Source organism: Pygoscelis adeliae, unplaced genomic scaffold (assembly GCF_000699105.1).
Source record: "Pygoscelis adeliae isolate BGI_AS28 unplaced genomic scaffold, ASM69910v1 Scaffold216, whole genome shotgun sequence".
NCBI classification, from domain to species: Eukaryota; Metazoa; Chordata; class Aves; order Sphenisciformes; family Spheniscidae; genus Pygoscelis; species Pygoscelis adeliae.
In genome coordinates, this window is record NW_008825073.1 from 2,765,662 (window position 1) to 2,781,335 (window position 15,674).

At 36.3% G+C, this 15,674-nt stretch overlaps 2 protein-coding genes across 2 annotated transcripts in view; both read left to right on the top strand.

Annotated features, from left to right (window-relative positions):
* CHM (choroideremia (Rab escort protein 1)) overlaps positions 1-2,921 on the top strand; it is a 73,560-nt gene extending 70,639 nt beyond the window's left edge. The window contains exon 15 of the mRNA XM_009326651.1: positions 796-2,921. Within this exon, the coding sequence (XP_009324926.1) occupies positions 796-1,002 (207 nt within the window). The 3' untranslated portion in view covers positions 1,003-2,921. The remainder of the gene's footprint in view (positions 1-795) is intronic.
* A 6,705-nt stretch (positions 2,922-9,626) lies between these two features.
* Positions 9,627-15,674, top strand: part of POF1B (premature ovarian failure, 1B) — a 69,935-nt gene continuing 63,887 nt past the window's right edge. The window contains exons 1-2 of the mRNA XM_009326652.1: positions 9,627-9,829; positions 14,010-14,073. Of these exons, the coding sequence (XP_009324927.1) occupies positions 9,627-9,829; positions 14,010-14,073 (267 nt within the window). The remainder of the gene's footprint in view (positions 9,830-14,009; positions 14,074-15,674) is intronic.

Genomic DNA, 15,674 nt, shown 5'->3' on the forward strand with positions numbered 1-15,674 from the left:
AAACTTGACTTTTTGTGTGTACTTAATTTCTAAACGTCGATGCCATGAAGAGTAAGTGGTATTGTAAATTAAATCCTTGAACTATATCTTAAGAGTAATTAAATGAAAGTTTCTTATACAGTTCTTTTCAGAAAGGCACAATTTGTGCACATAGGTGTATGCATATAATACATGGAAATTATAGACATGTTTTTTGATTCAATTATAAATGTATCGTATACAACTATGCATATATTTTCAATTATAATATTCCATTGGAAGAGAATAGTTCTCAGTTGAGCTATCTATGAGCTGTTCAGAAAAACAGAAATGGAAATTTTTTTGTAGTTTTTAAATTTAAGAAGGAATCCCCTATAGATATGATGTAGATCATACATATGAACAATTTCCTGGCTTTGCTTGTCCTGTGAAATGGATTCTTCTCTCTGGAGAGAGGCAAGATCTTTCCCATGCTTTGCATTTGGCTGCAGCTAGGGATATTTTTATAGTGGAAAAGATCCTTTTGCTTGCAAAAAATCAGCTTCATTGTTCTCAATACAATGTAGAATGACCAGCATTTTTTAAAAAGCCCTATGCTGTGACTTTCCTAGTAGAACAATGTAAAAGGATAGATTGCTTTTTCTTTTTTGAGGAGCGCAAGAAGGAATGGATTTCCCATGTGCTTACAATACTGTCAAAGTATTAAATCACTATTGATTTGAAAGAACAGAGGGTAATCTTAAATATCTATAAAATATTGCTGCAAGGTATTACATTTCAAGGTAAAGTTTGTTTTATGCTTTTTTTTCTGAATAGGCTGAGACTATTTTCCAAGAAATGTTTCCTACAGAGGAGTTTTGCCCACCACCACCAAATCCAGAAGATATTATTTATGATGAAGATGAGATTGTGCCAGAAGAGTCTGGATTCAGTAATTCACCAGAGACAAAACCTCAACCCTCAACTGAGGAAAGCAGTAGCGGAGGTAGTACTGCTGTTAAGAAAGAAGATAATGAAGAATGAATTAGCTCTGTTCTCTTAGTAGAAGAGGAGGTTGATCCAAACTAAAATGTAAGGGAGGAAGGGTAAGAAAAAGAAATTTAAAAAAAACATAGCCGTATTATTTGCAATTGCCTTACTTTCCTTAGCTTGAATAATCTTTCTTCGTCAAATAGTTTTGTTGATAGCTGAGACATTTCTCAATAGTCACAGTTTCACCAGGTCCAGGGGTGCTTGTAGCTAAACAAAAAACATAGAACAAAGCATTTGAATTTGAAATGCTAAAATAGGATTCATGATTTGTTAAGAGAATTTGGTTTTGTTTTACATCTTGGAAGGAATCCTCCATCTTTTAAGCAAGCAACAAGTCGAAACTAATCAAAAGAAAAACGTGCAAGTTTGCTTACCAGTCAGAAGATGATCTTCTGATACAACGTATCACAGTTCTACTAAAAATCATTGGATCTGTGCTAATTAAACAGTTGAACGTGAGCTTCACAATCTGTCCTTCAAAGTGGTTTTATGAATGGAACTTAAAGGCAATAATATTGACACTTCTGGAGTGGCTTTAGAATATGTAACAGATGTCATGTTTGATTTGTATAATGAAAAATTTCTTGTATGGTTTTGAAACTGATGCCATAATTTAGAAACAAATATGCAATAGATGTTCCTCACATGAAACCATTTTACATTCAATTTTTTTTTAATAAGATCTAATAAATCACACATTTTTCACTAGTGTCTTAATTTGCTGTAGTCAGGAAAATAGCACAATTTAAACTTAATGCTAGATTTCCCAACAAAGTTTAAAATCATAAATGGAACGTACCTGTTGTTAGTTTCCCTGGATTTGTTGCAGTGTTTGGGCCTTTAATAAGCCAGTAGTTAATTTTTTGAAGTATGGTGTCTGAGAAGTTTAGATGATCATTAATTGAGGTTTTTTGTGGTGGGGAGAAGGTTCAACTGATAATTCCAAAGGTTTGTATTGATCCCAGTTAAGAGGATTAAAATTAGTGCGATAGCTGTAAATGATGTGTTTTGTAATGATAAATCATAAAGCATTTATACAATAAAATTTATTGAAGTATTTATAAGCCTAGTTTATATGAAAAATTACAAAATGAGAAAGCTGTTGTAAATTACCATGATAAAGTTGCACTTCTTCTGAACAATGCTTGAAATTAGATATTCAGATGATGAAAAATATTTAGCATTTACTTAAAAGTTTTACCTTAAAATGTACACCCAATAGACCAGTAGTATATCTAGATGTAGAGATCAGTGAATTCTGATGAGTCGAGGTTTAAACTTCTACATGAACTTAGATATAGTTCTAGCAGTGCTTAAATACTGTACGTAAATAAAAAATGCCATTGAATAATGAATATTCAGCGCTGTCTGAACTTGACACATCCAGGCTTTTGTACAGTTTTGCAGTGCGTGTGCCTGCCTTTAAAATGGCTTCATGCCATAAAGTTTCATTTATTTATTTTTTTACAGCATAACTGATACGGTTAACTTCACTTTGTCTTGCATCATGATACATTGTCCAATTTGCATTTCAAAAACCGGTTTGTTATTGTTTACAGTCTTTGTTTTTTGGATAGGTACCAGTGTGTGTATAATCCCAAAATCCTCAGAAAAATATGTGGTTGAAATGTTTCCAGTGTTAAACAGTTATCTTTGGATGCTTGTGATTGAGCAGTTATTTATATATCGTAATAAGCAGACTGCCTCTTCATTTAGCTGTAATTTTTATATGTATTGGAAAGCATGAGTGTATGGTAATTGTATTTAACATCTACAGATCTGTAAAAGAACTAAGTGGAGGACCTAGTGCCTGTTTGTCTTTCAATAATAGGGATCATAGGTGAATTCTTCATCTTCTATGTTTACAAGGAAATCATTTGATGAAAATTAAAGGTTTGCTTGCAAGTGCATTTTTCTGTGTTTTCTTTCAGTTACGCAAGAAAAGCAGTTCACTTGTTAGCTGAGATTTCCTGACAATTCTGTTGTCTACTTTCGTCATGTTGACATCTGTAGTAAGATTGAAGTTTACACACATGACAGTCTGTTTTAGCAAGTTTATATAAAGTCGCATCAGTTTGGAAATACTGCAAATTTGATTTTAGATAAGACGGAATAATCTACAAGTTGTAGGCTATGACTTTACACTACATTGATTGCTCAAAAACTGTTTTCATGTCTCGTTGGTATGGTGAATAGAAACATAAAATGTTTTTCCTATGGTACTTGAGTACTCAATAGCTCACTTGCAATAGCAGTAGATAAGACTGTTGATCTTTGTATTTTACAGAAATTATGCACTGAACTGCATTTTGTTCTTGCTTTAAATGATTTAAGCATACAAAGTGAGGGTTAGGCTTATTTGAAGTAGTTTTTAAGGCTCATCATACAGGATGTATTCAAAAGATAACATGACTTTTTAAAAACTGGCAATTTATCTGTAGGATTATTAATAAATCAAGTTAAAGAAAGATAAGGTTAATTGAATTTTTAAACAAGTAGCTGTATTATCCTTCAAGCACCTTGGAGCTCATACAATATTCACACCTTTTTTTTTCTAGGGAGTGCTTTGATATGTTTGAATTCCTTTTTTAATGAGTACTTTCTTTTTAACTTGGTTAATTGGATTAACCCTTAATATTCATACAGTCAATTTTATGCCATTTTCCTTTCTGCTGTTGTATTGCCTTATCTGTATGACTGCAATTAGTTACTGTTCCTTTGGAAGTATTTTCAGCCATGAAGCTGCTACGTCTGCTTTTTCTGGTGATGATGATGCTTAGGGCCATTTGACAGGTAATCATTAGAACTTAGATCCTTGCAGACTATGGGGTCTTTTCTCCTATCATTGCAGGGGGATTTATGTAGGTAACTCCTATTAATGTTAATGGGACTTGCATGTGTAAATCCTCCTTGCATCAATGGGAAAATTGACCCCTGAAAAAAAAAATCATGCTAGACTTGCTGATTCAGAAACGTCCAGGCTGTCAGCTCCTGTGTGGAAATGTGATGGAGCATGTGCTTTGTGCTGTTTCACTGAAATGCTCTGAAGAGGACTCGGGCAATTTTCAGGGGCTTTATCTTTTATATTGTATTTTATATTTTCCATACACTTCCGAATCTTGTCAGAGTTCCTGTAACGATTCTTTTTATGTAGCTAGTATCTATTTTACTTTCTGTACTCAGGAGGTTGCATGGCTCCTTTTGCTTCGGCTCTCATTGTATTTTAGGCCCCTCTGTCTCCCCTCCAAATCTTTTTACATCAGCAATGTGAGTTGCAACAGCTTAATTTCAAGAACAATTTGCTAGTAATGTATTGATTAATGACAAGTCAGAAGTATTAAAATACTGTTTTCACACAATAAGAGACTAGGTCACTTATAATCCATAATCTCAACTGTTGAGGGGATAAAATCAATTGCCTCAACACTTTTCCAGGCTGGGAGTGGGAAAACATGTGAACTACCCACTTGCCTTGAGTGCTTCCAAATCCAGACAATTTTTAGATTTCCAATGGTATTAGCAGGAAATGAGAAGTCCTTAACTGATTTGTGTGTGTGTATACAATTCTTAACAATTTTTTTCCAATAGTATTAATCAGCGCTGTGTGTGTGTGTGTATATATATTATGACAAAATTATTAACTCATAAAAGTTAATCATTTAAACGTTTGCAGAAGTCAACCACTATAGAATGTCCAAAAGTTAGAATTAACCTGCTACTACCAAAACTGTCAAAAATATGTGGAAGAGTTCTGGTGGCAGGGCAGTTGCTTGCATTCCTTGGGTAAGTAGCAATGCGAAGTATGTTTGATAAGATGTAGAAGTAGTTGTGACACTGGAAGTTTGAGACACTGATATAAAATGTTCATTTATTGCAGCCCACTTTAATAGTAAGATTGCTTCAATAATCAGATGGAAATCTTTACTTAAGTGTGTATGATTTCAAGAATAATTTTTTTAATATGATAAAAAGTTACCATGGAAAGATACTTTCAGCTGTAGAGGTAAGTAGTATGAAATGGTCAGCCATGTGGAATTCATGTCATCAGCCTCATACCTAGCAAAAAAATTACTTTTGGTGGAAATAGAGCTTATTAGCAATTCCACCATTATGTTTATTTACAGGCTGCCAGTTCCTGTTTATAAGAGTGACTGGTTCTTCAAAATCTGGATGGGGAGCCAGGCAGGAATGTTGTAAATCTCAATGACACTTGAGATTTAGAAAGTTGACAGTGAAGTATAAGGAAGATGTAGTTGTCGACTGCATGGGAGTTCTGATCAGAGGAGACTTTAATAGAAAATACTCTTCCTGTCACAGTTCTAACAGACAATATATTTTACACTACTTGCATACATTGACAAAAAAGATGGAAGGTATCAACCTGAATGTATATCTAGCCCCAGATGTATTTGAGTAAACAATGGTTGCGTAGACAATGGTTGACTCCCAGTGTATATAATGCTGCTCAAATGGCAGTTTTATGTAGGTGTCTTCTCAGTCTTGGGGAGAAGCTTCTTTGAGAGTGTTGCAAGTTTTATAACTGGCCAGTATACTGAATTCAGTAGTATACTTCTGTCATCGTTTAACCCCAGCCGGCAAGTAAGCCCCACACAGCTGCTCGCTCACTCCCACCCAGTGGGATGGGGGACAGAATCAAAAGAGTAAAAGTGAGAAAACTCATAGGTTGAGATAAAGACAGTTTAATAGGTAAAGCAAAAGCCGCGCACACAAGCAAAGAAAAACAAGGAATTCATTCCCTCCTTCCCATCGGCAGGCAGGTGTGCAGCCATCTCAGGAAAGCAGGGCTCCATCATGCGTAACAGTGACTTGGGAAGACAAATGCCATAACTCCGAACGTCCCTCTCTTCTTCCTTCTTCCCCCAGCTTTATATGCTGAGCATGACGTCATATGGTGTGGAATATCCCTGTGGTCAGTTGGGGTCAGCTGTCCTGGCTGTGTCCCCTCCCAGCTTCTCATGCCCCCCCAGCCTGCTCGCTGGTGGGGTGGGGTGAGAAGCAGAAAAGGCCTTGACCCTGTGTCAGCACTGCTCAGCAGTAACTAAAACATCCCTGTGTTATCAACACTGTTTTCAGCACAAATCCAAAATGTAGCCCCATACTAGCTACTATGAAGAAAATTAACTCTATCCCAGCCAAAACCAGCATAACTTTTTCACCTGATTTTAGTTTTTCCTATTACCTGTCAGAATTTTTTTTTACTCAGGTTTAAGCATCAAGTAGGACTAAAATACTTTCTTGGTGACAGTCTAGTCTTTTGATTACCATAAGAGGCATGGTGCAAGGAGGTTGTGCTGTTAATACAGATAATGCTGATTTTTAGTAAATCTGAGAACATCTGCATTTATAGATACAGATTTTCGGGATCTCATACTTCCTTCTGAAGTGCCACCCCATAATTCATAATATATTTGGATCTCTGGAGAAGGCTTTAGTGCTGTTCCTCCATTCTGTATGGTTAAGACTCCAGTAAGTGGGGCATGCCAAAGGCTATGGACACTCCATCTGTCTTCTCAAACAGAAGAGGCTTCTCTTCTGAGGTGTTAATTGCATGATAGCAATCACCACTGGTGGCTAACAAATACAGCTTCGGCTTGTATAGCTGCTTTTTTGCTGCTCCAACTTCAGGAAGCTTATTCTCTAGTTGAGTACTGGTAGCTTTATCTCATTCCTTTTCTTTTTCTCTAAGCATTGAGCTGGACTAAGAAATGCCTCTCTGTTGGAAGTGATTGTTGTCTCAATCCTGAAGCTGTTGGGTTAGTAAGTCATCTTAGCACAATGATGAAACATCTGGATAATGTCATGCTAGGCTGCAGTTCATTGATACCTCAAGGCCTAGTTCACAAGCCATTAAACCAATGTGGTATTTGTTGGTAAGCTGGTATTCTGTACCCGAGTTGAATGTCCAGACTGAGGAACAAGGTTTTTTTATGAACTGGCTGACATCATACTAGAAACCTGAGTCTAGAAAAGGATATCTTACAAGAGTCTTCTGTCATTAAAAACAAAAAAAAACACACAAAGAAAAAATCACAAATCCAAACACTCCTGTGCTTTGTTTTAGACTGTGAGTACATAAGAAACTTGGTAATGGCCCATGTGGAATTCTGAATCTATTCTGTTTCAAACCCAAGCATATTTCTGGAGCTCACCCAAGGGAAAGCCATTTAATCATGATGAGAAACCAGCTGTCAGACCAATGTAACGAAACATTTCTCTGCTCTGGGAACTTTTCAGTAGCGTGAAAGTCACTGCAAGTCATGGTTGAGTCCTTTGTTGTCAATAAATTATCCAGTGAATTCAGCCTTTTTTCCTGTTAAAAAAAACTGTGTAAGCCCTAGCTAAGTACCTTCAGTGAATAATTTTTAGACTATGGATTATTCAGAGAGAATCCACTATGATTCTTACAGCAACTTATTAGTTAAGTCATGTGGTGTTTTCCTGCTCCATATTTGGATGCTGAAATAATACATAAAAGTTAATTTAAAAAACTATGTATTCATTATTACATCATACATTTTTAAGACAAAAAAAGAAAATACTTTTATGAAAACCAACAAAACCGCTATCTACTATTAAGGAAGCCATCATAAAATAACTTATTTTGGTGACACTTGTATGTGATGCTTGTGTTTTCTTTCCACAGAAGTTTTAAGCCAGGAAACCTTAGATTACTTTCCAGACTCTCAGTCTGAATCTAAAATGAAAATGTGAGCATGGTAAAAGCCAATAGCCCTCACGGTTAAGGACATACTGCTAAGATATCACTTGAAATGCACACTGCATGGAGTATACATCTAAAACTTTGGTTTGTATCAGATCTCTTCAGATGGCCTATTCCAGTGTCACCTCTGAAGCGATGTTTGAAATTGCATGCAGGTGCACAAATGTCATAAAGGGGGGACAAAGCAGTACTCGAAGAGTAACAACAAGCAGTGGATAATGTATCAACTTGGAATTCAAGAGAAATGGATATATTTTTTGGCTCTGGCGCTGGTTTCCTCAGTGAACTTGGTTGAGTCATCTCCCTTTAATGTTGTAGTAAAAAGATGTAAAATGATGATAGATATTTTTCTGAAGCCTTTTGAGAGGTCAATAAAATATAAAAGTAATGTATGTATTTGAGAAAACAACAACAGTGTTAATAACTGTAAAAATGGATAGCAGTAGTACTTGAGTAGAGGTGCAAATGATTTTCTGATAAAAAATCAAATATAACTATTATAATGTGATTGAGATAGCAGATACTTTGTTAGCCAAGTCCCTTTTTCCATCTCTGATACTTTCTGTGTTTCACAAGTAAGGTTTCACCGATCAGCACAAACTCTGTTTACTGCTTAATAAAAATAACATAAAAATACACTTTTTTTGGAAATCTTTTTCTTATTATGCATATTTTGCTGGCAGATTGTAATGCATATTGCTTCATTGTTTAATTAGGACTTAATGCTAATGTCATTAACATTCTATGTGATAATTCAGTGGGTTGCCTATTTATAGACATGATGAAAGTCGTAATTTTTTTGTAGTAAAGTGCTTTTGACTGTGCTATTAAATTAAAAATAATGTTAAAGTTATTCTAACCTGACGTTAGCTTTCAGTTTCATTGTCCATGCTCCAGTGAATCTGAAAAATACTGCTACATACACTAAACGTGTTTTTTTTTTAAATTATTGATTTTTTTTTTTTTAATAGAGCCTAACTCATCGTTTCCTTTGAGAAAGAGAAAAGAAACAGGTGGAATTAAGCAGGAATCTCAAAAAACTGAGATCTGAAGTTTGAAATATTGTTCTCCTTGAAGACTGTTTGGAGTTACAACACTGAATTTAAGTAATCAGAATCTTATCAAAATTTTATTCTGTGGTACTGCTTATAAATCAGGTAACTAGGCAGCACTTTACCTTTCAGTTTATTACCACAAGTATGGATGTGTGCTTTATTTGTGGTTACAAAGTGCAAAATAACTGCTGAATTCTGTACTCCATGTCATCTCTTTAGTATGGACAATGAATTCTATGGATTTCTTTCTACACGGTCTTTTTCTGAGCATTTGTAATATCTTATTTGCATAAATGATCTCCTCTCCTAGAAAGGTTTTTAGAGAAAAGCAGTGGGATGCCTGTAACAAAAATCAGTAAGCACAAAACTGTGAATGAAGTACACTTCAAGGAACTCCTAATAATTATGGCCCTATTTTGGATAGTATTTCATCTGATGTCCTTTTGTACTTAACTGATAAATATGGTATGTATACAGTGATCATATTGTGCACATTCTTATTTTAATTCACCTTTTTACAGCTTGGATTATGCATACTTGTAGGGCTTTCTTTCTGTACTTCGTAACATGTCCCAGTTTAATTAAACATGTCTTCTCATCGTGTGCTCTACACTCTCTAATCTTTGAGTCAAACACGATCAAGGAGATTTAATGGTGCCAGGCCAATGAATACTACTTGAAAAATAAGTGGGAATTAATAGAAGGTAAAGGAAATATATTTAAGTGCTGCCCCTTCCCTACCTCCATTATGTACACGTGGGGTGTTCTTGGTGGTGGGAATAAAATTTGGTGAGAGGTGATAAAATAGTTTGTACTTCATGGGCTCGGAGGACTTGCAGGAAGGCTGTGGTGTCCTCCCCGTGACGCTGATGGTGGATGCTCACCAGATGGGGCTGAAGGCCAGCACTGCCGGTGGCGTGGCCTGTCTCCTCTCTGGCCTGGATTGTGGCACCGGCAGCAGGAGGCCTGGGCTGGCACGCCTCAGCAGCGAGGTAGGAGAGCCCTTGCGAGGTGGCAAGGGGTATGTCTGTAGGCAGTGCTGAGGAAGAGGGTCTGCATGTCTCTGCTCCCTGCTCCTCTCAGCTGCTATGCTGAAGGACTTGGTGCTCCTCTCCCATCTACCTTGCATTCGTGATGCCTCTTCTGTCCAGTACATACTCAGTTACTCCAGAGGGAGAAATAATCCCCCTTCTTCCTAGGTGGTTACACTTGACCTTGTCACTTCCTTCTTGAGAAAAATATAAACAAGTAAACTAAATCTGTGGTGTGGTACAATGCAGGATGGCACAAGCGAAGGCCTGGCCTTTTGGGTGGCTCCTCTGAATCTCTTAAAGCTTTGCAGTCGATAAATAATGGCTTCTCTGACCAAGGATGGTCGCTGCCAAGTGGAAAATGCTGTTATGACACCTCAGCGTTCAGCCTGTACTCACTGTTTTCAGCTCCACGGGAGCTGAAGTGATGAACCACCATTGACCAGCTCATCCTGCACAGGGAAAACTAAATGCAACTCTGGATGTAAATTTTGGAATTTTATGGATTTTTAGAGGAATTTGAGGTAAGTTTTGAGTTTCTTCTAGGCACTTCTGTGGGTGTCATCCTTGGTGATTTTGGAAAGAAGACTAAGAACTAAACAAGCTAAGAAAATTGTTCTCTGAACTTGACTGGCATCTCCATAATGCTGGGCTGAGAGAGGCTTCCTCCAGGAAATCTCGTACTGCGCCGCTCTCTGAAGCAGCATTCTTTACAGTATTGAGTCTGGTTGGTGTTACGGATGCTATGGTAGCTTCACACTGCAGGGCTTAAACCTGTTCTTATTGAAATCAATAGATATTTTTCTTATAAAGCCACCTGGAAAGGTTTTTAAAGGATTATTGGAATTTTTGGATTACCACAGATGAATTCATTCTGTTTCACTGAATTGAATTACAGCACCATATCTGTTGCTAGTATATTAATAAAATGTATGAAGCCAGCCTTAAAATGCAGTTCCTTTGTGAAGAGACTTTAAAAAAAAAAAGAATAAGCCAGAAGGATTTTTCCAAGATGCGTATTTTTCTCCAAGTAATGTTGCATACAGAGTGGAGATTGCTGCTTCTATTGAATTGCATAATGAAAAATCAATCAGTTTAATGGTTGACAAACTTTGACATTCAAATAAAAATGTTGCTGGTATTTTCATTAAGACCTGTAGGCAAAACTAGATTCAGTGACTTTAATTTATGCAATAGTAAATGTCTGCCAAAACATTGTACAAATGACTGTATAATGAGGCAATAATAACTATGAGGAATGGAAGGAAAGCAAACAGAGGCCAAATTTCTCAGTTTTTACAGATTATGTAATTTTGCAAAGCCTTTCAGTGTAAAATATGTTTCTACAGCATCCTTTTCAACAATACATTCTGTTTTGAAAGCAATTGCTCAAAATCATCAAAACACATTTATCTGAAACTGTTGTGTAGTATCAGATTGCAATGTTTAGTTTTTCTACTTGTTCAGTCTTCTACCCAGACTGCATTTACTTCTTGACCACTTCTCACCTTACTGTATACTCTGCAAAAACTAGCTAAATGAAAAAGCTGTGTTCATAGTGGTTCTATTATATTTTTCATGTGCCTGTGAGCAAAAAGAAGGATAAGAGAAGTCCTTCTGTGAAGGGGAAAAAGAAAACAGCAAAAGGCTTGACAAGCTGCTGGTTTTGCATGTGTGGTTGTTCTGACTGTTTTGGGTTTTTTTATTTTCTTTGATTCAGAAGGGAAAGAAATCGCAGTAAGGGAAGAGGACACCTTTGTTCCTCATTCATTTCTGCTTTTAATGTATGTTTGAACACAGTACTGAGAGGAAGAGCAAAGGGAGTGCTGAGCCATGCTACCACTTTGAGCCTTTAGGCACTGCCATCCCAGAGGCAGCAGACTGGCTTAATAAATCCCATTAGCCTCTCTTCTTGCTCAAGCGTTGTCTAGCTTCAAGCTTTTCAGTGTCATTTAGTCCAATATACTCATCCTTCCTCCAGTCATCTTTACTTTGCTCTTTCTTTGCCCTATTCCTACACGCTTCTTGGAAGTTTCCCTTCCCAATCCTAGGATAGGCTGCAAGGAGCAACTGGATGACCTCTAGTTGTATGAAGAGGTCTCAAACTGGGAAATTGAGGGGCACAAAAGATTGAATTAGAGAATTGGTGTCTTGGGGGTCCTGACATCAACTGAAGTTTAATACAACCGAAGCAGAATTCCTTTTACAAAAAAAATTCTTTTCCACCCATACCCTTTGATTTCAAAGCATGGCTGGCTGTTACTCAGGCTCTTGCTCATATAGATGGTAGTGTGTTTTGGCTGCAACCATATGTGTCAGCTTGTTCAAGGCCTCTTTGGTCACAGAGTTTTTGAGTGCTTCATTAATGTCAATAGCAAGTTTTGCCTTGCTTTCCTCTTCTTAGCACTGTTAACTACTTGAATCTTCTAAGCTTTGCACAACTTTCAACTCCATTCCATTCCGATATGCTCTGGGTATTTTTGTTAATTCTTTTTACCGTAATTACACCAGCTTGATCCAATTTGCCCTTTTTTTCATTTTCCTTTCATGCATTATCCCAAGCTTTGAATACCCTTTTAAAACTGACTTATAAGATTACTAAATTTTTTTAGTATAATTATGTGCCTGAATTCAAGATATTAACTAAACTAGATGTAACTTTTATTGCGTTGTCTAACGGGGAAAAAAAAAATATACTCCTCCTGTGCTGCATTCCAGCCCTCACAAGATAACATAGCTGCTTTACAGCCACCTGCCCGCCCTACTTCAGTTGTCACCTGCCTCTTGTCTGTTTGACTTACTGTTATGTTGTGTTGAGTTCTTCAAGGTAGTGACTGTGTCTCTTTCTATTTCAGTAATGTCTAATAAACTTCTTGGTGCTATATTAAATAATGTGCCAGGTGACTCACACATTATCACTGGTTAATTGTGTTTTGCCACTTCTTTTCTCGAAGAAAATAATGCTTTTCATTTTCGTTTCAGGAAGATCAGGGGAGTATTCCCTTTTCATTCCAGGGGATTAATGATAATTATGCTTATTTTCCACCTTTATCATTCTTCTGATTTTTGTCTTGATATGATGACTGATTTTTAGTATCTCTGTTTTATAACTGGCAAAAGCAAATTGAAGAAGTTAATTGATTTCCCTATGGCCATAGATGGAACAAATGGCAGAGTCCAGATTAAAGCGTTGTTCCCATTTTTTCCTTCTAGCTAAAATTAGAGGTAAGTTACTCATACCTTTCATTTCTATAGTAATTTGTGTGGTGATCTCCTCGCATTTCTCTATCAAGGAGAAGTCTGTAGTATGTTTTATTCAAGAGCTTTGCATTATGGTTGACGTTAATGCCTAGATGGAAGCTGGTATGGTAAATGTCTGTTCCTAAGTGTAATGAGTTTTTTTGTTTGTTTAAATATAATCAACTGTAGTATTTATTGGTACTGACATATCTCACAAATAGTTAATGATTTTCAGGACAAAAATGTTATGCCGTGTTTACACTTTGGAAAAGCTGTAGCAAGGACAGAAATACAGCCATGGCTCAAAGTCGCATCCAGTGTGCGAACAGGGACTCTGTTCTTTTGCAATAGGGTTCTGGGGCTTTTCAGCTCTCTTTTTTAAGCGGTATGTGATAGGATTCTGAGCTACTGAAAACAAGGTAGAGCCCCTTAGCTGTCCTAGTATCAATCATAAGCAAGGGAGCATGTATATACTCAGGTATTTCTTTCCCTGTCATAGATGTGAATGAACTCTTAAGGCATAGGGGGTTTGGTACTTAAAAACTTAAACAATTACTCACGAGGACACAAGTTTTTCTCAGTGTTTGGGAGATTCTTGTTTCCTGTTGACACTTTGCAACATGAAAGGAGCACACGTGTTGCATCTAAAGAGCAAGACAATATTTGATATTTACTGTAAGATGAAAATAAGCATTAAAAACTCAAAGAAAATACAAACTTGAGGAGGCAGTAGCTGATTGACAGCTGTGGAAGTCATTTTTCTTTCATGATTCTGGCATTTCATGCATTGCTAAATGTCATCCACAGCTATCTGTTGTATCTGTCAGTAAGGGATACGGTATGACAGCTGCTCTTCACCGTTCCACAGCATCGGTTCATTCAGTAATAAGCTTCCACGTATTTTTATCTTTGTTGTCTCTTTCTTAACAGTTCAAAAGAAAAGCAGATAGTGATTACAGTTGATACTGAATTCTCCCCAGTGCCAACGTCTCGAGTAAGCAGCCTTATGTGCTAAATAAGTTATTAACAATAGGTCTCTTCCTTCTTGGTGCAGTGCTATAACATACATGAAGTTCCTGCAAGCACATTGTGCATTCTTAACACTATCCCATTATGCAGGCTTCAGCATCTAAAGGTAGGTCAACATATTATCTTTAGAATGGATGTATGGATAGAAATGCTGGCTTCATATTCTGAAGTTGACCTTTTTTGCTGGTGGTATATAGTTTGGAGTGTATATAACAAGCACAGGTGGAACTGAGTTTTTAGCTAAGCCATCTTCTTACATATGATCATTGTTACGTGACTGGTTTTAGGAAAATAACATATTTATTCATTTTATGTCAAGAAATACGGCAAAATCACGCACTCCTTACTGAAATCTCTTCACAAATCATTGCTATAACAGTGTCTTTTTAAAATGATTGTATGCATTCTGAATCTTTCATGATTTTACCACTGCTGTAAGTTTAAAAAAAAAAAAACAAACACTTTAAAAGTTATTACTGATGTTACTTAGTAATGCATAGGCTTAGCTTTGATATATTTGGTTATCTTGCTAAGCCTGTTAAGCAACAATTGTCAGTAATTGGCTTTATTATTTTTTATAATTAATATAGCTATAGTAAGTGCAGTAATCTAATATGTAAAAAACATAAATACAAGATTTTTTCCAAAGTTCTAATTTAGAATTAGATGCCTGACTTCAGTCAGAGAAGAGACTGGTATCAAATGCTTGCTTCTGCCTTTGAAAACTTACCCCTAAAACTCTTCGGGCAAATGAAGTGATATGCATAGTATATATTCTTGCTTTTTTTAATTGACTCAGAGCTGCTCAGTTGCAGTAGATGTGCTACTGCAGGCAGCTGTTGGAAAAAATCTTTTAGATCTAATGGTAGAGACCTGCGATTTTTGAGCCAGATGGACTGAATTCTGTCACTTCTCAGCTCTGAAGTTCTGTGTATCTTAATTTTCAGACTCCTACATCTTTGAAATTTTAAGTGGTACATATTTGGCTTAGGTCATACTTTTTTTAAAAGTCTTTTATCCTAAACTATAAGGGAACCAATATCCACAGGATATGAAAATGTCAATCAAAAAGGCTTAACTTCTTAAACGTGTTGATTTGCATGTTTGTATAATTTACACTAAATATCCAGCACTGTATGAGATACTTAATAAACTAAGAAATAAGATTGGTACTGCTGATCTACAAAATGAGTCTGTTTCATGAAAGTTATGTAAAAGATTACTGAACTGAGACCGCTGTTGGCTTTAAATTCATATAATGCCCAATACACCAACAAATAAGCAGTGGATATTTCAGATATTAGATGAGTAGTTAACATTTATTTCTCCTTACAGCGATGTAGTTTTAGGTATACTCAGTAAGCTTTCTGTAATGTCAGACAGTGATTATTTAGGTGAAAAATGAGTTGTAGTGGGGTTTTTGCATACCACCATCTTTTTTGTTCATTGCCAAAATGTAAACTTACCATTTAAAAGCAGTCTCACAGAGTAACTATAGTGAAAAGGAAGATTGAGAAACACCGAGTTACATGATGACAAAGAAAGTGGTTTTTAGAGTCAGTCTAT